Source organism: Theropithecus gelada, chromosome 13 (genome assembly GCF_003255815.1).
Source record: "Theropithecus gelada isolate Dixy chromosome 13, Tgel_1.0, whole genome shotgun sequence".
NCBI classification, from domain to species: Eukaryota; Metazoa; Chordata; class Mammalia; order Primates; family Cercopithecidae; genus Theropithecus; species Theropithecus gelada.
The window spans coordinates 8,282,418-8,306,435 of NC_037681.1; the positions used below are offsets into that span (position 1 = coordinate 8,282,418).

Here is a 24,018-nt window from a genome sequence, read left to right on the forward strand (position 1 = left end):
GATCCGGCCACTGCACTCCAGCCTGGGAGACAGAGTGAGACTCCGTCTCAAAAAAAGAAAAAAAGAAACCCCATCTCTACTAAAAAAAATACAAAAAACCAGCCGGGCGAGGTGGCGGGTGCCTGTAGTCCCAGCTACTTGGGAGGCTGAGGCAGGAGAACGGTGTAAACCCGGGAGGCAGAGCTTGCAGTAGCCGAGATCCGGCCACTGCACTCCAGCCTGGGCGACAGAGCAAGACTCCATCTCAAAAAAAAAAAAAAAAAAAAAAAGAAAAGAAAAGAGAAACTGTAGTTGAGACAGAAATACTGGTGCTCATTTCTTCAGATATATGTTCTAGTAAGTGGTTAGGAAACAAGGATCTCATTCCATACTTGCCTCTGTGGCCAAAGGGAAGAATGTCCTATTTAATTCAAAGTACCACAAAGTTCTACCATAAAAGTAAATCACATTTTCAAGGGGAAGCGAGTGCACAGAACCCACCTCTAAGTCTTCACAGCTAGTCTTCTAGAGAAAAGAACACATAGAGGCTGTGGAAATCAGGGAAGGAAGTTGTTCTGATAATGAGACAAAAGCAATAACCAAGATACAGAGTGGCGAAGATGCATTTGTTATTATACAAAGACTGAAGCACATCAGTCATGTCCCACGTGGAAGGCAAACCGGGTAAGTTTCCAAGCTTCCTTTTCTGGAAAACAACTTATTGCTGGATATAATTGAAAGTGAAGATTATTTGTTAGCAGCCTTGGATGGTTTTTTCTCTAATATCATTTAACCAAAAAGAAATTTCTTATTCTCCACATGCGGGTTTACACATTCCTGGGCTGGTTTTAATGATAAACAATGTAGCCAAAATAGTAATCTTCCTCAGGACCCAACAGCTTGAACTGGGCAACAGCCCATGAATAGCCTAGTTCTGGGTATTCAACGCATCTTTTGGAATAACAGCACACAGACCCAGGGAGCGTATTTATAGTCCATTGTGAGGGGTGGGCAGGACCAGATGAGTCACGCTTTATTCTTCGCTGCTCAAGGCTGCTCTGAGCCTTTCCCTCTGACTCAGCACCAGTGGCCTCACAGCTGACAGGGCCTAAATGCGGCAGCAGGAGCTCAGGAAGCGGTCATGCTGCTTAATGAAGGTAGCTTAACCATCATGTTCATTCCTAAGTCACAGGCAAAATGGGAGAAAGAAGGTGACGGAGTGCTGGAGCTCCAGGGCGCTCTCAGGCGAAACAGCAGGCCAGGGATATAAGGAAAATGTTTGGGAAAACAGAGCCTGTCTTTTTCTCTGAGTTCTTCTCTATTGCTCCCCTGGACCGAGCTCTCCTAAGGCCTTTGTCATAATCGCCCATTTCAATAAAAATATATTTAAAAAGAATATGTCAGGGAAAGAATACTGTATTGGATACTAGGAGACCAGATAGGTTCTCATCTCTTTCATATCGCAAACCTGCTGTGTTATCAGACATTTCAACCTCTCCGGACCACAGGATTAAAAAAAAAAAGGGAGGGATAAAGAAGGGATTCATATAGTGAGAAGACCAATGCTCTCTCCAAGCCAGCTTTCCAGAATTCCCTTCAATGTGCCTTGGGAGTCTCATCTCCTTCCTTGCCACAGTCCTGGCAGGCCTCCATGGTGCTGAGGTAGAGCAGGTCCTCAGGTCCCTCTACCTGAATTGAGTCATGGCTCACCACCACTAGCACCAGCAAACGCCCTCTCTTCTTGCTGCCTTAGCACCTAGGGATTTCCTTTTCCTTCTCCTCACCAGCCAATCACAGTCTACCTATAGCCTCAGTAGGGGTCTCTATGCTTGATACCTCCATTCACATCTCTGGAGCTCCTCTCCCGCCCTCTTCTGCTGTGGTATATTGGCCTCTCCTGCTCCTGTCCATCCTCACAACTGTCATTTGCCCATCCCTAAATCCATCATCCTTGCCCAAAAGACTCCCACTGCCCAGCGAAGGAGTCAGGAAGAACAGGAAAAACTACAAGAAAATACACAGAGCATGTTTGGAGGTCTAAAGAAATAAAGTAAAAAAAAGAATTAGAAGAAAAGAGAAAATGAAGACCTCTTTCCACTGCTAAGGTTTTTGTTGTCGGCAATGTGTGTTTTGGGGACACAATAGGAGCTTAAAAAAAATGTGTACTAGTGAATAAAATAGCATTCCCTAACCCAAACCCTTAAAGCTGTTTCCCAGAGTGACATTATTACATACTTGCTAGCCCTAAATTTCATGTACCTGTGACGGGGTAAACAGCTTTTCTGTGGGCTGGCCTGGGAACCCCCATCTCATGATGTTTGTTTCTATGGGAAAATGCTGCCTGAGAGGCACACAACGGACTTACCAATGATCTTTGTAAACTACCTTTCCTTGCTCAAGCATGGTTTATATAACAGGGAAATATAAAAATCTGCCAGGCAAAGGAAGAAATCAAAGAGCAGCCACCTGCAGCTATAAAATAATACTACATAGATATATTATCATATATAGATGTGCAGATATGTACAAATATGTAAGAAGTAAGGTGGTAACAGTAAATTACCTATTTGATCTAACACACACATATACCTCATTCTCACCTTCATTTACAGCCTGGGGTCAGCATCCCTAGATTATCGCCCAAAATACATGTTTACTGTGAGAAAGGGGCTTCAGTAGGCTGGACATGGTGGTTCATGCCTGTAATCCTAGCACTTTGGGAGGCTGAGGATCACCTGAGACCAGGAGCTCGAGACCAGCCTGGGCAACATAGGGAGATTCCGTTTCTAGAAAAAATAAAATTAGTCGGGCGTGGTGGCATATGCCTGTAGTCCCAGCTACTCAGGAGGCAGAGGCTGGAGGATCACTTGAGCTTAGCAGTTCAAGGCGGCAATAAGCTATAATCATACCACTATACTCTAGCCTGGGCTATACAACAGGACTTTGTCTCAAACAAAACAAAACAATACAAAACAATGAGAAAGGGGTTTCAGTAATGTTGAGAATACCAAATACACTACAAAGGAAGTGCAGACCATATGCTAACACTTGACGACCAAGAAAAACAAGTATTTGGAAAAGAACATACACACCCAGAAGAGCTAAATGTAGATAAATGTAGACAGTATAGTTCCCTAAAATACTTATTTTTTCCTTAGAAAATAAATGCATGGACGCTCCTGGCTCGAGGCTGGGAAGTTGTGGAGGGGGTGACGTACACCACACACTCTCCTTTACAGCGGGTCCAGTGGTCCTCTGAGAAGGGGGCAGACACAGAGACAGGAATGGGTGAGGTGTGTTGGGGGCCTGAGTGTGGATGAAGACTCGGAAAGAATTTTTTATGTGCAGCTGAGCTGCTTAGGTCTGAAAGGCTCTGTCATAAGGGACTCTGGGTTCTGAAATAGGACAACGAACTGAGCAATATGAATGCAGGGTCTGTGAGGGTGTCCCATCCACGCCACTGCCCATATGGGCCATACAGATTCCACCTCTGACCTCATAGCTATCAAATACCTGGCATGCATCTGACACTTCAATTCAGTCTTTCATCATGAAACTGAACATGAAGGAGGAGGCCTCAGAAAAGAAGGGCAGGAAGCGGGAGGGCGGGGAATGGCACCTCCCTGCTTTTGTCTAGCACAACTCACCTCATAGAAGAGTCCTTCTGGGAACTGCTGGAAGCACTGAGCGCACACGAAACACTGTTCATGGTACAGCTCCCCGTTACTGTTCACGATCTTCTCAGCGGGTGCAAAGCCGCCCTTGCAGCGCTCACAAGTGGCGCTGGCCAGGGCATTGGCCATGTTGCTGTAACACACAAAGAACAGCAGGTTGCAGACCGTCAGCCTCTTCTTAGATTGAAGACCAAACCACACCAAGAGCCGTGAGCAGCGAATTCTATCTGATCACAAAAACCCTATTTTATCTAAAAAGTTCAGTTTCTCGCTTGTTCCTTACGTGCTCTGAACTTGGACTCCTCAGCCTCTACCCTAGCATCTGAGGCTCTGTAAGGGTGTCCCACTTTGATTCTGTCTCTAACATTTTTGGCATTTTTCTTGCTAAATATATTATGAGTGCGTGCCTACTATGTGTTAGGCACCTGAGACAGAGATGAAAGTTATAAGCTGCTCTCAAGGAACTTGGTTTACAGCTTTATAAGAAGCTTAATTAAAATATCCAAAAGTCAGCATCTCAAGGCCAATTTCTTTCCCTTCTAAGAATAGAATCTAAAATGCTTGTCAACTAAATGCCATACCATATAACCTAGACACAGGTTACCCCTTTGATTAAATTCTGTGGAAAGTAACTGCTTAAGTAACCTTAAAACCAGCCAAGATGCCCCAGTCCTGTTCCCTAATCGGTAAGACGAACCTGATTACCAGTATTATAAAGTGTATCTTAAAATCACAAAATTTTACATAATAAAGATCATTTTACAGATGGCAAAAGAGGTTCACAGAGATGGAAGGATCAGACCAACATCACAAGTCTAATTAGTTAAAGGAAGGCACGGGACTAGAAATCCAGGTTCCCTGCTCATAAAATCACACTGTCAATCAAAACAGATTACACGACGAATTTCAAACACTTGAAAGGACATGACAGGGATACCACCACGTTTCATGGTTAGGAAAGTGATACCAGGCTGTCAAGTAACCACTGTTGTGGCTGGTGATGTGGGAAATCCCCCCATCAGTAACCCCACTACACCTTAAAACACAGAAGGCATTCAATAAATAATCTCAGGCTCTAACCATTGTGCAGTTTGCAAGAAGAAAAGCAACATGGCAGCTGGGTGAGGTGGCTCATGCCTGTAATCCCAGGACTTTGGGAGGCTGAGGCCGATGGATTACTTGAGGTCAAGAGTTCGAGACCAGTGTGACCAACATGGTAAAACCTCGTCTCTAATAAAAATACAAAATTAGCCGGGTGTGGTGGTGCATGCCTGTAGTCCCAGCTGCTTGGGAGGCTGAGGCAAGAGAATCACTTGAACCTGGGAGGCAGAGGTTGCAGTGAGCCGAGATTTCACCACTGCACTCCAGCCTGGGCAACAAGAACAAAACTCCATTTCAAAAAGGAAAAGAAAAGAAAAGAAAAGAAAAGCAACACGGCTTCGACAGGCATACAATTAGATCAGGATTTCACATGAAGACCTATTTGCAGGGAGAAGGTCCCCCATGCAGGGCAGGAACTGGTCAAGTGGTCCTTCAATTTTTGGCCAGTTTATTTCACAGGACTACTCACAGCATGAGCTCTACACCTGTGTGTCTAGTCCCCTGGTACAGCTTCTGACCTTCCAAATATTTAATCAATGTACTTCATGAAGTTATTACCACCTTTCTCCTGAATTTTCACAACCAACTAGTGAGGCAGACAGGTGGACAGTCTCCATTCTATAGACAGAGTAACTAACTGCCTTGCTAGACAGAGTAACTAACTGCCTTGCCCCTATTGGTTTCCAAGTTTTGCTGTTTCCTTAGCAAAAGTGGTCCCACTTACTTGCTTCACTCCCCTCCACACCTCTGGAAGACAACTTTCCCTCTGCCTTCCTCCCACAAATGTTTCACAAAACAGTCAGCCCGTTTTGTAGCCTTGCCATAAATAACTGCATGTAGACACACCATGTTCATCACTTCAGACCAGTCAAAGATCAACTTTATCTAACAGGTTTGAATGCAGAATTAAATGTCACCAAAAAAAGGAAGGAAGGGAGAAAGGGAAGCAGCTTCACTGCTCAGTAAACCTGGCCTAAGCCTCATGTTAAAATGAATTTCCATTTTGTCATTTCAAAGTTCCTGTGGGCTGGGGAAAAAATCTGTACAATTCTCATCATCGCCCAGCTTTGCCACAAGCCAGATGACTGTGGCAGTTTCACAAAACTCTGGAGAGGTCTGTGCTTCTTCCTTCTTCCTGACCAAAGTCCACAGGTGTTCCTGGATGGAGGAACATGGTAAGCTCCACACCTGCCTGGTCATTCTCAGTACTGTTCTCATTATTGTTCCACGGAAAAAGTATTTAAAACCATTTGGAAACCAGAAGATGCTGCTCAAATATATGGCACTGTGGTTAATTCTAAACCCTCTCAAAAGATTCACCAAACCTCAACAATCTTAATGGGACTCTAAAAGAGCCCAAAAAGAATATTCTAGAATGTCCTGGCTCATTATCACCTAAATCAGTGGTTTCCAAAATGTCGGGGTCACCATGACTCTTTCAGGAGGTGGAAAGCTCCTCTGTTTTCCAACTACATCTCTGTGGGAGGCCACATTTTCTTCATATATTTCATCTAAAACAATATACCGTAATAGGTTGAATGCAGAAACAAATATGAGAAACTTTTATTAAGACAGATATTAACAAGATTCACAAAAATGTAACATAATGCCATCCTTTCCTCTAAGCCTCTTCCATTTTGGAAAACAGTTATTTTTCATGAAAACATTAATATTAACATTTGCTATTAACATGTAATAAGCTTATTGTTTTTTTTAAATGAAATAATAAGTATTTTAAATTGTTCCCAGTTTAAATTTCTCATACAGTAAATACTGATAAATGAAAGTTCTTTGGGGACCTTAATAGTTTTTAAGTGTTAAGAGGCCCTTAGATGAAAATGTTTGATTATCACTGACCAGTTTAAACTCATTATAATATAGATTGTTTCTACTTAAGTTCAAATACTCAAGTAGAATTAGGAAATAGGTAGCTACATCATAAAAACAAGCACATAGTTACTTCCCACACACGGGGGAAAAATGCGCTAGTTTTAGAAGTAACATAATATGTATTTTGCAAGAAGTATTCCTTTTTATAACAAGCAGAGGAAAAAAGGAAACAGAACAATCCCCTTGCTGCCCCCTGGACCAGTCAGGCTTCCCTTTCCTCTTTTGCCTTTGACCCTCTGGCACAATGCCTGTTTTTTATTTTTTATTTTTTTTAAATGTTGATTTTATATTTAATACAGATGACAGAAATTACTTTAAAAAAGTCATTAGTGACAGTTATAGCTATCGGATTAGTTATAATTAATTAGCTAATTTTTAAGAAAAAGATTTTCACTAAAAACTGTTGATGACAAGAAATACGTAAGTGGGGAAGTATCTACCTATCTATAGATATTTATATGTAAAAATCAGGCCAGGCATGACTGATGAAGCTGATCTACTTCCACAAATCAACCTCACACGGCACACTTGATATCTTGCTTTCCATTATTCAAGTGTGCAAAACAAATTGTTTGGTCCTAAAATGCAGCAATGTATAAACCCAAAAATCATCTTGAGAGTTCAAGCAGTGAAAACATTGGTGACTGTATTATTACAATTCCCCAGTTACTGTCCAACTGACCAAGAGCTCTCTGTGAGTTGTGAAGGTAAGTGACATCTGTACCACAGAGAACGGATTATGGAAGTAGAGAACCGGGTCAGTTAAATTCTCATTAACTCTTACTTGACAAATTGGGGATATGCAGTAATTCTAAGCTCACAACTTTGAATGAGGTCAATAATCTTGAGCTGGTCTGATGGCTACTCTGCATTTTCTCAAAAAATGTGTTTACTAAAACCCATTTAATAATATAAATTAGCCTAGCTTTTTCGAGTTAACAGTATGTTCTATATGTGTATTGATTTGCTACTTATACAATATATGTATTTATTCATTCAATTAAGAAACCCAGTTAGCTTACTTCAAACTGTTGATTGTTACACATAACAAAAATGTTTATCTTTAAACAGCCTGTAATTTGTTTTTTTCACTGTTCCAACCCATCTGCCCCTTATCTTTGGGCTGTTTTAGAGTGCAGAATTTTTCCAATGTAATTCCTGACAGCGACAGCGACAAGCCTCCCCTGCGGACGACATGATGAAAACGCAGCTACCAAGTGATCAGGAATCTACTGAAGACGGGGCCGCGGCGCCCTCAGTGAGGGCAGCACCTCCCTCCCATCTGCGTGTCGCTGCATGTCTTACCGACAAGGAGCCTCCTGTCTCCCTAAACGTGCTGTACTGCGAGCCCCTCGGAGCCCTACCACCCTGGAAAACTCCCACTCAAAGTCCAGTCAATAAAATTGTATGGGCCAGCTCAGGATGGCTCCTGAACAGCCAGCCAAGAACGCCCCACCTGGAAGAGGGCACTCCAGGAGAGGAGACACTCACAATTTCGCATAAAAGTCACAGAACTCCTTGTAGACTTTCACGTCACTGTGCCTGCGCTGCAGTTTGGAGACAGCCCTCTCGTCCTCGGTCCCATTGGCCTCGGGGACACTGTTAAGGGCCGCTCGTGGGATTTCTTCGTTCTCTGGGATAACGCAGGGGCGCGCTCGGCCTGAGAAGGCCATCGTGGGTGCTTGAGAGCTCTGAGCACAGGGACGAGAGCCGCAGGACACAGAGCCAGGAGAAACAATATCCAGGCCTCCCTGCTTCCCAGCCAGGGTCACTCCCACCGTTCCCACGCACGTCAGCCCGACCCGCCAGGATCACTGCTGCTGCTTCATGTTAAGAGCTCAGCAGCACAGGACACAGTTACATGGCAGTCAGGATTTACTGAGGCTTTCGGGAAGTTCCAAAAAACATTCCCAAAGCAGTGACACAGTCTGTCAGAGCAGCAGTCCCAGTGGACTATGCTATAAACACTGCACTAGGAGACAGGGGCTACCTCCTAAGTCTCCAAGAGAAGGAAATATCCACATGTGCCTTGCATATTTGCCACAAGACTTCATCACCAATGCCGTGCTTTTCCCTCTGAAGGGCATAAGAGGCTTTTGGAGACCTTGTAAAACACCCCCTGACAAGCTCTCCCTGAGGCTGAGGCTGCTGGCACACTCTGAGGAGCATTTGAACCCTGCCCGGCCCTGGGTTTCCACAACCCTGGCCATGACTGCCAGCTATGCCCGATGGGTCCCTTCCCCAGCAGGCCGTGAGCCCCTAAAACTAACAGCAATGTTTGACTTCTGTCACCTTTGCTACTGGTACATAGTCACAGTCCAATCTCAGCTTCAATGAATGGGCACCAGTGGAAACAGACAAGGGCCTGTGCTTAGTTATAACTCTTCCACTGGACTCCAGCTAACCTCAAAGCTTAGGTGAGCTGACGTTTCTCAATCTCTACCATGACTAAGGAAGCTGTTACATACTTTGGCATTCTTGCTATAATCAGTCCACACTCCTGTCTCCTGTGATTGAGTTAGCAATGCAAAAGGAAACTAAATCACTAAGCCAAGAGAAAAGTCAAGCTGGAAACTACGTCAGGCAAACCTGCCTCCCATTTTATTGCTAAATAAGATAGCTACAAAGATAACAACCCACATCCCTTCCTCACCATTTGCCCACAAGAAAATTCCTTATGGACAAAGGACAGACACAACTCAAAGTCATCCCTCTGAAGCTCACCTGAGACAAATGCGTATCTGATTGCTTCCTCTACCCTATTGTTCATGTAAAAATGTAGGTTCACTGAGTCACACACAATTGTGTATTCATTAGAAGGCTGATAAAGGACTCAAAAGAATGCAACTTTTTGTCTCTTACCTACTTGACTTGGAAACCCCCCACCCACTTCGAATTGCTCCGCCTTACTGGACCAAACATATATGTATGTACATCTTACATACATTGCTTGATGTCTCATGTCTCCCTAAAGTGTATAAAAGCAAGCTGTACCCCGACCACCCTGGGGCACACGTTGTCGGGACCTCCTGAGGCTGTGTCATGGGTGCGTCATTAACTTTAGCAAAACACACATTCTAAATCGACTAAGACTTGTCTCAGACACTTTTTGGTTTACAGCAATGATGACAATCATGATGTAGCACTAGAGACAACTAAAGGGCTCAGAATCCTTCTCACGTCCCCGTCTTCTCAGGGCAGTGTGCCACCCACCAAAACCAAGAGACTGTGAAATAAAATCTACAGAACAGGCACAAGGCACACTGATGGGCAGTCACGGAACTGGCAGCGGATAAACAAAATGCAGTAGAGACACCAAGTAATGACCATAAATAATGACATCCAAGAGTCAGTGAGTGCTTCCTACCACGGCCCTTAATCCTTCCCATGGCTTCTGAGATAGGTGGTAGTTACAAATGAAGAAACTGAGGCACAAAGAGACTGAAGAACTACTAAGGAGGTAGTGGAGTCAAGACTTAAACCTAGGCACTCTGAGTCCAGAGCCTATGTTGTTAATCCCTATGTCAGAAAATGGTAAACATAATTACTGGGAAGCACAATGATTAGCCAGAAAAGATTAGGCAGCGGGCACCAGACAGGACTGGAAGCAGAAAGTGGGACCAAATCTTTCTACTTTGAACCCTAAAAATCTCACAGGATGGGTCCAGAACTCAAAGGCTGCGGGCTACAGATTCTGCCCAGGCCCAAGGGAATCACCATATTTAAATAAGAAAGAAACAACCTCATGGTTTAAAATTTTTCCTTTCAATTTATCTGCATTTCCTAATTTTTGAGGTTTCTCTTTTATAATGACCATGTGAAACAGTCAGGAGGCAGGGAGGGAGGGAGGGAGGGAAAGAGACAGACAGACAGAGGGATGAGGACAGAGGCAGGCTGACTCAGACTGTAAGTTTAATGCATCCGGTGGGGGTGGCATGGTAGGAGGCAGGAAGCCACGTGAGCCTTCTGCTTAGAATTCTCCCTCACAGTCTCCCCAGTTATCACGTTACGTGACTACAGTACAGGAGTAAAACCAGGAATCTGACATTGCTGCAATGCGTTGGTGCGGGTCTCTGTCATTTCATCACACGGGCGGCTTCCTGTAACAACAGCCCCTATCAACTTACAGGACTATTCCATCACCACAGAGCTCTCTTTCATGTTCTCTCTCTCTCTGACCATCACATACCTCCGCACACGGCAACACTCCTAACCTCTGGCAACCACTCCTTTGTTTTTCATTTCTATGATTCTGCTATTTAAAGAATGTTACCTAAATGGAATCGTTCACGTGACATCTTAAGGCTTTTCATTCAGCACAATGCCCTGAGACCAAGTTGCTCCACATGCCCACAGTTTGCTCTTGTTTACTGCCAAGTAATATTCCATGACATGGATGTGTAATTTGTTTCACTGTTCACCCGCTGAAGGACATTTAAGTACTTTCCTTCCAATTTGTGGCACTGTGAATAAAACTATAGACATTTCTGTATTGAATATATTTTTATTTCTCTGGGATAAATGCCCAACAGTAAAATTGCTGAGTTGTACAGTAAGTGAATGTTTAGTTTTTAAAGAAACTGCCTGTGATATTGTGACTTTTAATAATAAATCTATTATTGGTCTGTGCCTCCATTTCCTGGCACAGGGCTCCGAAAACTCTTGACTCTCTGAAGTGGTACGTGTCTTTTGCAGGCTAATGTGACAGGTGTGGGGCTGTGCTGGAGAACCCATCATGCAATAAGAAGGCTGAAACTTCCGGCTCCAGCCCCAACCCCTTGGAAACGAGAGGATCTGGGGATTTCGATAATCACCAGTCGTCAATGATCAAATCAATCATGCCTATGAAATGAAGCCTCCATAAAAACTCAATAGGATAGAGTTTAGGGGAATTTCTGGGTCGCTGAACATATGGAGGTGCTGGGAGGGTGGCGCTCCCAGAGGAGAGAAGCTCTGCTGCTTCCCCACACCTTGCCCCATGTATCTCTTCCATCTGGCTGTTCTTAAGTTATGCTAGGTAAGGATTGCTAGGGGGAAGCAGATAGAGATCTTCCTTTTATCTGGTTTCCTCTACCTACATCTGTGACTATTTTAATGAGGGTGGTTGGCACACAGTAACCCTAAACAGAACTCTTCAATAGAGGTCACCTTAATATGACCTGGTTTTATGATCAAAGGTACCATATACTATGAAGATATTTTTAAACTGTTTAATCAATCAATGTAACATTTTATGCGAATGTAAAACAGGTTTGTGGCTCTGTTCCTTTGTTTACAATTTTGCTAGATCTCATTCTCTCCTCTTGGCCTTTTTTTCACTTCGGAATATCCTGATGGGAGTCGGGAGGGAGAAGAGAGGCTGAAGTTCTGAAGGAGGAAAAGATGCAGCAAGAAAGCTTGTCTTCTATCACACTGTATAGATCACCTTCCCATTAGCTTCTCCCTAGGAACTTACCACCCAACCAGCTGATTCTCAGCATAAATAACACAAGGCAAAGAAATTCTCTGCACATTACCCAAGCTACTTACACTGAAACAACGAAGGAGCTAATGTGGTGGGTAAAGCCAAGCAGGAGGTTCAGACATGTCCTCCACTGCAATGGTGGGAGTAAACAAGCCCCGGGGTTTCAGGAGCTGGTGACACCACTGATGGGCTGCCCTTCCTTTAGCAGCCCATTTCGGCATTCTGGTAAAGTCTATTTCTTCTCGAAAAACAGTTGCTCGCATTATTCCACTGTTGGCTTTACATCATTCCTGGACATATGGAACTTTTACTATGTGCCCATGATGCAATAGGCCCAGTGTGGTACCTAAGAAGTATCCAGCCCACCATCAGATACTACTATCTGCTGAATGAATGAATGAATAAATAAATAAAAGTCATAGCCTCTGCTTCTATGAGTATACAGTGTATAGTTTGGTGCCCAGTGCTGAGTGAACAAGGTTGTTTTTATGTCCCCACTACCCTGAATAAGGATCTGTAACAGTGTGGCCATGGAAAGTTTAGGTGGTGTTCGGGTGCAGTGCCTCATGCCTGTAATCCCTGCACTTTGGGAGGCCGAGGCGGGTGGATCACCTGAGGTCAGGAGTTTGAGACTTGGCCAGGAGCCTGGTCAACATGATGAAACCCCATCTCTACTAAAAATACAAAAAATTAGCTGGGCGTGGTGGTGGGCACCTATAATCCCAGCTACTCAGGGGGCTGAGGCAGGAGAATTGCTTAAACCCAGGAGGCAAAGGCTGCAGTGAGCCAAGATTGTACCACTGCACTCAGACCTGGGCAATGAGAGCAAAACTCCGTCTCAAAAGGAAAAAAAAAAAAAAAAGAGAGAAAGTATAGGCAGTACACAATTCTCCCAAAAAGATTACCTGTAGTCACTTCTCTTATTTAGCTACAAGAGAGTAAAGCTAAAAGAAATGTTATTTTTCCAAGAGGACAAGGGAGTGGTTTAATTCTGAATAAATACCATAGCTCAACTTTTATATTCAGGCATTTTGATACTGTTAAATCATTTTCAGGAATTAATAATGCCACTCTAAGAACTGCAAACAAATTTAATTCGAACTACTACTGCCACGGCAGTGGCATCAGAATAGCCATTGAAGTAGGGTGGGAGGATGTTATTTGAAAATACCAAAAACGTCAGATTCGTCTGAATAGCAGGTCTGCTAGGTGGCTTTTGGTGAAGAATTAGGATTGTGTGAGGTCCTCAATACCCTAAGGGTGCTTTTTTTTTTTTAAATGTTGAAAGTATTTATTTATTTTACTGTTGAAAGTATTTATTTATTTTATTATACTTAAGTTCTGAGGTAGGTAGATGTGCAGAATGTACAGGTTTGTTACATTGGTATACATGTGCCGTGGTGGTTTGCTGCACCCATCAACCGGTCATCTACATTAGGTATTTCTCCTAATGCTATCCCTCCCCTAGTCCCCACCCACTGACAGGCCCCAGTGTGTGATGTTCCCCTCCCTGTGTCCATGTGTTCTCATTGATCAACTCCCACTTATGAGTGAGAACATGCGGTGTTTGGTTTTCTGTTCTTGTGAGAGTTTGCCGAGAATGATGGTTTCCAGAGTCATCCATGTCCCTGCAAAGTGCATAAACTCATCCTTTTTTATGGCTGCATAATATTCTATGGTGTATATGTGCTACATTTTCTTTATCCAGTCTATCATTGATGTGCATTCGGGTTGGTTCCAAGTCTTTGCTATTGTAAACAGTGTGGCAATCAACATACACGTGCATGTGTCTTTATAGAAAAATTTATAATACTTTGGGTATATAACCAGTAATGGGATTGCTGGGTCAAATGGTATTTCTAGTTCTAGATCCTTGAGGAATCGCCACACTGTCTTCCACAATGGTTGAACTAATATACACTCCCACTAATAGTGCAAAAGTGTTCCTATTTCTCCACATCCACTCCAGCATCTGTTGTTTCCTGACTTTTTAATGATCGCCACTCTAACTGGTGTGAGATGGTATCTCATTGTGGTTTTGATTTCCATTTCTCTAATGACCAGTGATGATGAGCTGTTTTTCATGTTTGTTGGCTGCATAAGTATCTTCTTTTGAGAAGTGTCTGTTCATATCCTTTGCCCACTTTTTGATGGTTTTTTTTTTTTTTTTTTTTGTAAATCTGTTTCAGTTCTTTCTAGATTCTGGATATTAGCCCTTTGCCAGAGGAATATATTGCAAAAATCTTCTCCCATTCTGTAGGTTGCCTGTTCACTCTGATGATTGTTTCTTCTGCTGGGCAGAAGCTCTTTAGTTTAGTCAGATCCCATTTGTCAATTCTGGCTTTTGTTGCCATTGCTTTTGGTGTTTTAGTCATGAAGTCTTTGCCCATGCCTATGTCCTGAATGGTACTGTCTAGGTTTTCTTCTAGGGTTTTTATGGTTTTAGGTCTTACATTTTAAGTCTTTAAACCATCTTAACTTTTGTATAAGGTGTAAGGAAGGGATCCAGTTTCAGCTTTCTGCATATGGCTAGCCAGTTTTCCCAACACCACTTATTAAATAGGGAAACATTTCCCCATGGCTTGTTTTTGTCAGGTTTGTCAAAGATCAGATGGTTGTAGATGTGTGGCATTATTTCTGAGGCTTCTGTTCTGTTCCATTGGTCTATATATCTGTTTTGGTATCAGTACCATGCTGTTTTTGTTACTGTAGACTTGTAGTATAGTTTGAAATCAGGTAGCATGCTGTCTCCAGCTTTGTTCTTTTCGCTTAGGATTGTCTTGGCTATGTGGGCTCTTTTTTGGTTCCATGTGAAATTCAAAGTAGTTTTTTCCAATTCTGTGAAGAAGAAACTCAATGTAGCTTGATGGGGACAGCATTTAATCTATAAATTACTTTGGGCAGTATAGCCATTTTCATGATATTGATTCTTCCTATCCATAAGCATGGAATATTTTTCCATTTGTTTGTGTCCTCTCTTATTTCCTTGAGCAGTGGTTTGTACTTATCCTTGAAGAGGTCCTTCACATTCCTTGTAAGTTGTATTCCTAGGTGTTTTATTCTCTTAGTAACAACTGTGAATGGGAGTTTACTTGTGATTTGGCTGTCTGTTTGTCTGTTATTGGTGTATAGGAATGCTTGTGATTTTTGCACGTTAATTTTGTATCTCCAGACTTTGCTGAAGTTGCTTATCAGCTTAAGGAGTTTCTGGGCTGACACAATGGGGTTTTCTAAATATACAATCATGTCATCTGCAAACAGAGACAATTTGACTTGCTCTTTTCCTAACTGAATACCCTTTATTTCTTTCTCTTGCCTGACTGCCCTGGCCAGAACTTCCAATACTATGTTGAATAGGAGTGGTGAGAGAGGGCATCCTTGTCTTGTGCTGGTTTTTAAAGGTAATGCTTCCAGTTTTTGCCCATTCAGTATGCTATTGGCTGTGGGTTTGTCATAAATAGCTCTTATTATTTTGAGATACACTCCATCAATGCCTAGTTTATTGAGAGTTTTTAGCATGGAGCACTGCTGAATTTTGTCGAAGCCCTTTTGTGCATCTATTGAGATAATCATGTGGTATTTGTCATTGGTTCTGTTTATGTGATGGATTACGTTTATTGATTTGCGTATGTCGAATGAGCCTTGTATCCCAGGGATGAAGCTGACTTTACCGAGGTGGATAAGCTTTTTGATATCTGCTGGATTCGGTTTGCTAGTATTTTATTGAGGATTTTCACATTGATGTTCATCAGGGATATTGGTCTGAAATTTTTTTTATTGCTGTGTCTCTGCCAGATTTTGGTATCAGGATGATGCTGGCCTCGTAAAATGAGTTAGGGAGGAGTCCCTCTTTTTCTATTGTTTGGAATAGTTTCAGAAGGAATGGTAACAGCTCCTCTTTGTACCTCTGGTAGAATTCGGCTGTGGATCTGTCTGGTCCTGGACTTTTTTTGGTTGGTAGGCTATTAATTGCTGCCTCAATTTCAGAACTTGTTATTGGTCTATTCAGGGATTTGACTTCTTCTTGGTTTAGTCTTGGGAGGGTGTAAGTGTCCAGTGATTTATCCATTTCTTCTAGATCTTCTGGTTTATTTGTGTAGAGATGTTTATAGTATTCTCTGATGGCTCTGATGGTAGTCTGTATTTCTGTGGAATCAGTGGTGATATCCCCTTTATCATTTTTCATTGCATCTATTTGATTCTTCTCTCTTTTCTTCTTTATTAGGCTCACTAGTGGTCTATTTTGTCGATCTTTTCAAAAAACCAGCTCCTGGATTCACTGATGTTTTAAAGGGTTTTTCTTGTCTCTATCTCCTTCAGTTCTGCTCTTAGTTATTTCTTGTCTTCTGCTAGCTTTTGAATTTGTTTGCTCTTGCCTCTCTAGTTCTTTTAATTGTGATATTCAGGTGTCGATTTTAGATCTTTCCTGCTTTCTCTTGTGAGCATTTAGTGCTATAAATTTCCCTCTACACACTGCTTTAAATGTGTCCCAGAAATTCTGGTACATTGTGTCTTTGCTCTCACTGGCTTCAAATAACATCTTTATTTCCGCCTTCATTTTGTTACCTACCCAGTAGTCATTCAGGAGCAGGTTGTTCAGTTTCAACGCAGTTGTGTGGTTTTGAGTGAGTTTCTTAGTACTGAGTTCTACTTTCATTGCACTGTGGTCTGAGAGACTGTTATGATTTCCGTTCTTTTGCATTTGCTGAGGACTGTTTTACTTCCAATTATGTGGTCAATTTTAGAATAAGTGCTATGTGGTGCTGAGAAGAATGTATATTCTGTTGATTTATGGTGGAGAGTTCTGTAGATGTCTATTAGGTCTGCTTGCTCCACAGCTGAGTTCAAGTCCTGGTTAATTTTCTGTCTCATTGATCTGTCTAATATTGACAGTGAGGTGTCAAAGTCTCCCACTATTATTGTGTGGGAGTCTAAGTCTCTTTGTAGATCTCTAAGAACTTGCGTTACGAATCTGGGTAGTCCTGTATTGAGTGCATATATATTTAGAATAGTTAGCCCTTCTCATTGCATTGATCTCTCTACCATTATGTAATGCCCTTCTTTGCCTCTTTTGATCTTTGTGGTTTAAACTCTGGTTTATCAGAGACTAGGATTGCAGCCCCTGGTTTTTTCTGCTATTTGCTTGGTAAATATGCCTCCACCCCTTTATTTTGAGCCTATGTGTGTCTCTTCATATGAGATGGGTCTCCTGAATACAGCACACTGATGGGTCTTGACTCTTCATCCAATTTGCCATTCTGTGTCTTTTAATTGGGGCATTTAGCCCGTTTACATTTAAGGTTAATATTATGTGTGAATTTGATACTATCATTATGACGCTAGCTGGTTATTTTGCCGTTAGTTGATGCAGTTTCTTCATAGCGTTTGATGGTCTTTACAATTTGGTATGCTTTTGCAGTGGCTGGTACTGGTTGTTCCTTTCCATGTTTAGTGCTTCCTTCAGGAGCTCTTGTAAGGCAGGCCTGGTGGTAACAAACTCTCTCAGTGTTTCCTTGTCTGTAAAGGATTTTATTTCTCCTTTGCTTATGAAGTTTTGTTTGGCTGGATATGAAATTCTGGATTGAAAATTCTTTAAGAATGCTGAATATTGGCCCCCATTCTCTTCTGGCTTGTAGGGTTTCTGCCGAGATCCACTGTTAGTCTGATGGGCTTCCCTTTATGGGTAACCCGACCTTTCTCTCTGGCTGCCCTTAACATTTTTTCCTTCATTTCAACCTTGGTGATCTGATGATTATGGGTCTTGGCGCTGCTCTTCTCAAGGAGTATCTTTCAGGTGTTCTATTTACTTAATTTGAATGTTGGCCTGCCTTGCTAGGTTGGAGAAGTTCTCCAAGATAATATCCTGAAGAGTGTTTTCCAACTTGGTTCCATTCTCCCTGTCACTTTCAGGTACACCAATCAAACGCAGATTTGGTCTTTTCACATAGTCCTATATTTCTTGGAGGCTTTGTTTCTTTTCACTTTTTTCCCTCTGATCTTGTCTTCACACTTTATTTCATTGAGTTAATCTTCAATCTCTGATATCCCTTCTTCCGCTTGATCGATTTGGCTATTGATACTTGTGTATGCTTCATGAAGTTCTTGTGCTGTGTTTTTCAGCTCCATCAGATCATTTATGTTCTTCTCTAAACTGGTTATTCTAGTTAGCAATTCATCTAACCTTTTTTCAGCATTCTTAGCATCCTTGCATTGGGTTAGCACATGTTCCTTTAGCTCAGAGGAGTTTGTTATTACCCACCTTCCAAAGCCTACTTCTGTCATTCGTCAAACTCATTCTCCTTCCAGTTTTGTTCCCTTGCTGGTGAGGAGTTGTGATCCTTTGGAGGAGAAAAGATGTTCTAGTTTTTGGAATTTTCAGCCTTTTTGTGCTGGTTTTTCCCCATCTTTGTGGATTTATGGACCTTTGGTCTTTGAAGTTGGTGACCTTCAGATGGGGTCTCTGAGTGGATGTCATTTTTGTTGATGTTGACGCTATCCCTTTTCTGTTTGTTAGTTTTCCTTCTAATAGTCAGATCCCCCCTCTGCTGCAGGTCTGCTGGAGTTTGCTGGAGGTCCGCTCCAGACCCTGTTTGCCTGGGTATCACTGGTGGAGGCTGCAGAACAGCAAAGATTGCTGTCTGTTCCTTCTTCCGGATGCTTCATTCCAGAGGGGCACCCACCAGATGCCAGCCAGAGCTCTCCTGCGTGAGGTATCTGTCGGCCCCTACTAGGAGGTGTCTCCCAGTTAGGATACATGGGGATCAGGGACCCACTTGAGGAGGCAGGCTGTCCCTTATCGGAGCTCCAATGCTATGCTGGGAGATCTGCTGTTCTCTTCAGAGCTGCCAGGTAGGGACAGCTGAAGCTGAGCCCACAACCACCCCTTCCCCCAGGTGCTCTGTCCCAGGGAGGTGGGGGTTTTACCTATAAGTCCCTGACTGGGGCTGCTGCCTTTTTTTCAGAGATGCCCTGTCCAAAGAGGAGGGAATCTCTGCCGGTAGTGGCCTTGCTGAGCTGCGGTGGGCTCTGCCAAGTTTGAACTTCCCAGCGGTTTTGTTTACATTGTGAGGGTAAAACCACCTACTCAAGCCTCAGCAATGGTGGGCGCCCCTCCCCCAACCAAGCTCGAGCATCCCAGGTCGAGCTCAGTCTGCTGTGCTGGCACAAGAATTTCAAGCCAGTGGATCTTAGCTTGCTGGGCTCTTGGGGTGGGACCCACCAAGCCAGATCTCTTGGCTCCCTGGCTTCAGCCCACTTTCCAGGGCTGTGAATGATTCTGTCTCGTTGGCATTCCAGGCGCCGCTGGGGTATGAAAAAAACCTCAAATGCCACCACTGGGGTATGAAAAAAAAATAAAAAAAACTGCAGTTAGCTCAGTGTCTGCCCTAAAGGCCGCCCAGTTCTGTGCTGGAAACCCAGGGCCCTGGTGGTGTAGACGTAGGAGGGAATCTCCTGGTCTGTGGGTTGTGAAGACCGTGGGAAAAGTGCAGTATCTGGGCCAGGGTGCACGGTACAGTCCCCAGTGGCTTCCCTTGGCTAGGAGAGGGAGTTCCCCGATCCCTTGCGCTTCCCGGGTGAGGCAACGCCCCACCCTGCTTCGGCTCACCCTCCTTGGGCTGCACCCACTGTCCAACCAGTCCCAATGAGATGAACCGGGTACCTTAGTTGGAAATGCAGAAATCACCCGCCTTCTGTGCCAATCTCGCCGGGAGCTGCAGAACAGAGCTGTTCCTATTTGCCATCTTGCCAGCAAATCCAGGGCATTTCTTAAGAGGTTCTATACTCTAATCAACCCTCATGGCTAAGTTGGGTCTTTGGGAGATCCCACAGGACAGGTCTGAACCCCAAATGTTCCTTAAATCCACTCACGGCAGAGCGATTTCTACTTTTATGAAAACAGTTGATGAATTTGTCATTTTCTGATCACCTACTGCGTGTTTCACTTACGGAATGACTGACCTACTGTGGCAAATCTGGGACCCCAGCTGCATGGGTCCAATAGCTTGGTTAAGGGCCCCCACTCACTGCACAGTGATGCAAAGTTGGCACACAGTAGTGTTCTGTAAAGAAGGCTGTAAAGCTTTAGATTCCAACTGTCTGCTAACTTTATGGTTTTAGTCAAAACTAACTCCACCTCTGACATAAGGCATGGCCAAAAACAAATAAGCTACTTAGAGATATCATACAAAAAATTACAGCTATTTCTAGCAGCTTAAATAATTAAAGCCTGGATAAACTCATGAAAATAGCAGCCAACATTTTTTAAAAAGCAGCTTTTAAAAAACCACTAGCAGCTTAAAATTACTCCTCTTAAGAAGTAATGATGGAATTATGTACATCATTACCAAATATTTCATCTGTAGGATTTAAAAGCCAAACTGGACATTTTAACCAATTGTCTCTAAAATACAGGACTCCAATACAGAAAAAGAGGAGTGCTTAGTAAATGCTTCACTCTATTCCACAAAGAGATCTGCATAACTGATGACTAAACAGAGCACTTGGCAATAACAACTACTAGATGAAGCTTCTCCAACTGCATTCAAAGGCTTCCAGGTCATAATGGGGCATCTGAATTGTTGGGGTGGCCTGGTTAAATTACCATATGCCAAAATGAACTGTTTCTACTATCATCCTCTATCCTGCTCAAATGGAAAAATATAATCTAATTTTCCCCAGACTACGAAAAACAAAACAATCATGACACGCAAGTAAAGATAATGAAACTGGAGAGTTCCTTCCCATTTCGTAGCTTCCAGAACAAATGCACTGTGTTTTATTTTGACAGACAGTGAGAAAATAGACAATGTTTGGCCACAAAAAGATTTGAATTTGTAATTAATATGCCATTTGGCCTTGTCAGTTTTTTTTCCCCTAATTCTTGACTGAACAGGCAAAAAGAAATTATTTATTACCACAGAAGCAAGACAGTGATAAAGAAATAATGTACATTTCCTCAAGCTAGCTTAAAATAAAGAAAATAGCACGTTTTTTATGTGTTTGTATTAGCATTGCTTATTGGGATTATTATCAAAGGCAGAGCTACTGTGGCTTTGTTACGTATGTTAAAAATAACTGAAGAGTCACTAAAAGATTATCACCTAACAAAGATGAAATGAACAAAACAAATTCTCTCCCTATGCACCATCAACCCCATCCCAGGGGCCCAAACCATCCCAAACACTGGGATCAAAGTCCAGAAATTACAATGAGGTTGTAATTGTGAGAAGGCTATTTGCATCTGACAGTTTGCAAGAAACTCCCTCTGAAATGAAACTTAATCTAAGAGTTAGAGACTCTCTTTGGTGTTGCAGATAGGTTTCTAGCATCCCAAACTTCATGATATCTTAACTGCATTTATTTCCCTTAAAAGGAAAATGAGTGAAATGCCATTCGATTATCAGGTTGAAATATTTCTGGAAGGAAACTAGCAGGCACCTATTTAAGTCTTAAAATCACCTAAAATACAGTGTTTCAGATGGAATATCATCAGCCACAAAAAAAGAAAAAGAATTAGATCCTGTCAGTTGTGGCATCAAGATGAGCCTGGGGTACATTATGTTAAGTGAAATAAGTCAGGCACTGAACGACAAATGCCAGATGTTCTCACTCATATGTGAAAGCAAACATAAAATCGAACTCATAGAAGTAGAGCATAGAGTTGGTTATTAGAGGGTGGGAAGGGTGGCTGAGAGGGGAGACAGGGAGAGGTTGCTTAAGGGACTCAACATTACAGCCAAATAACAGGAATAGTTCTCGGGTTCCTCAGCACTGTAGAGTGACTAATGTTAACAATAATTTATTGCATATGTTCAAAAAGCTAGAAGAGGAATGTGAAAGTTCTAAACCCAAGGAAATGATAAATGTTTGAAGTGATGGATTTGCTGGTTACCCCGATTTGATCCTTATGCACTACATGCATGCATCAAAATAACACATGCACCCCATAAATATGTACAATCATTATGTATCAATAAACAATTCCTCCTCCAGTATCTGAGGGAAAAGTATCCTAGTTTTATTCCCAAAGCCCACAAGAGAGGCAAAAGACAGTGGCCACTCAGAAGCCCCAGGCAGAGGTGTGTCGAGGGACAGCCCAGAGAAGGCAGGAATGGCCCCCATTCAACCTCAATGCCCACGGGGTTCTGCAACACAAGGCAGGTCTGAAAGTGCCGTGTGGCCTCAGAGACTGCCCACAACAGGCAGAAAGTACCAGAAATAAACAGCTCAGTTACTCAATCCTAACCAGTTTTAAAAGTTTTGATGGCCTACGTGGTGGCCTGTTGCTTAAGCAGTACCTCTCCTTGGATGATCTCTAGAAAAGTTTCTAACATGAACCAAGCAACAAATACCTGCCCACAAAGGACTCTGTAAAGGACATGGAGCCTGGGGAAGGGAAAGGAGAAAGACTGAAATCAAGCTCCTCCCAGCACTCTCTCCTTTCCCGTGATATTCCCTGAGTGCCTCAGACACTCTTGTGATGCTCTTGCTCCCTGCAACAAGCCATCCTGTCCCTATGATAATGGAGACACTCCCATCACACAGGAAACCCATCATGGAAAGACACGAGACTGGATGGGAAAACAGAATGGGCAGCAAAAAGGTGTAATCATTAAAAGCAGAACACTAACAAATGACTGTACAATGGCAAGCCTCAGTTTCTGTAAGCCCGTACGCTTGGATGTGCAAGTGCTTTGAGATGGGATCACTGGATTGTACTGTTTTGGTTTGGTAAGTTGAATTTGTCAACTTTTATCAGCCCAACAGCAATATAGCTTATTACAGAAAATGTATGAAAGACAGAGAAGAATCACTCATATTCCTGCCAACTAGAAACAAACTTTAACATTTTGAACTCTATTCTTTTTAAAATACATGTACACGGCTGGGCACGGTGGCTCACGCCTGTAATCCCAGCACTTTGGGAGGCCGAAGTGGGTGGATCATAAGGTCAGGAGTTCAAGATCAGCCTGACCAACATAGTGCACCTCTGTCTCTACTAAAAATACAAAAATTAGCCGGGCGTGATGGCAGGCGCCTGTAATCCCAGCTACTCAGGAGGCTGAGGCAGAAGAATCACTTGAACCTGGGAGGTGGAGGTTGCAATGAGCCGAGATGGCTCAACTGCACTCCAGCCTGGGCAACAGAGCGAGACTTCGTCTCAAAACAAAACAAAAACATGTACACATATAGTATATATGATCTTAAATATAAATACAAGGTTGTTGCAAGGTGACTTTAGAATTATCTTTAAATGTGATGATCAACATTTCTAGCACTGGGTGAAACATATAAAGGACACACAATTTTCTGGATGAATGCCACTGTCCCCTTTTTCTCCTGAACTTTCTGCTTATCAGAAACCTGCCCAGTCCTCAAGTACCTGCTCAAGATCTTCTCCAGGAAGCTTTCTTGACATTCCAGGTCTTATCAATCTTCTGTTCAGCAGCCACAGCAGCCACTGTATGTCCCATGCAGTGAGTGGGTAAGATTTTCATTGGATATAATGTTGTGTTTTGTATTGCAAAGATGCTCCTCATCTCCTCAAGAACACCAGGAGGCCCTTAAGTAGACATTTCTTTCTTTTGTTTGTTTTGAGACGGAGTCTCGTACTGTCGCCCAGGCTGGAGTGCAGTGGCACGATCTCGGCTCACTGCAAACTCTGCCTCTCGGGTTCATGCCATTCTCCTGCCTCAGTCTCCCAAGTAGCTGGGACTACAGGTGCCCACCACCACGTCTGGGTAATTTTTGTATTTTTAGTAGAGACAGGATTTCACTGCGTTAGCCAGGATGGTCTCCATCTCCCGCCCTCGTGATCTGCCCGCCTCGGCCTCCCAAAGTGCTAGGATTACAAGCATTAGCCACCGTGCCCAGCCTGTGTTTTGTTTTTTTTTTGAGACAGAGTCTCAC

The 24,018-nt window shown here is 42.9% G+C and overlaps 1 protein-coding gene across 7 annotated transcripts in view; it reads right to left on the reverse strand.

Annotated features, from left to right (window-relative positions):
- Nucleotides 1-24,018, reverse strand: part of LIMS1 (LIM zinc finger domain containing 1) — a 148,387-nt gene that overhangs the window by 22,548 nt on the left and 101,821 nt on the right. For 4 of the 7 annotated variants that reach the window (XM_025353815.1, XM_025353817.1, XM_025353816.1 and 1 more), the window contains exon 2: nucleotides 3,627-3,786. In XM_025353815.1, the coding sequence (XP_025209600.1) occupies nucleotides 3,627-3,786 (160 nt within the window). Of the gene's footprint in view, nucleotides 1-587; nucleotides 1,161-3,626; nucleotides 3,787-8,135; nucleotides 8,611-24,018 lie in introns of those variants that run through there. The other 3 variants (XM_025353813.1, XM_025353812.1, XM_025353818.1) reach the window with 2 other exon arrangements.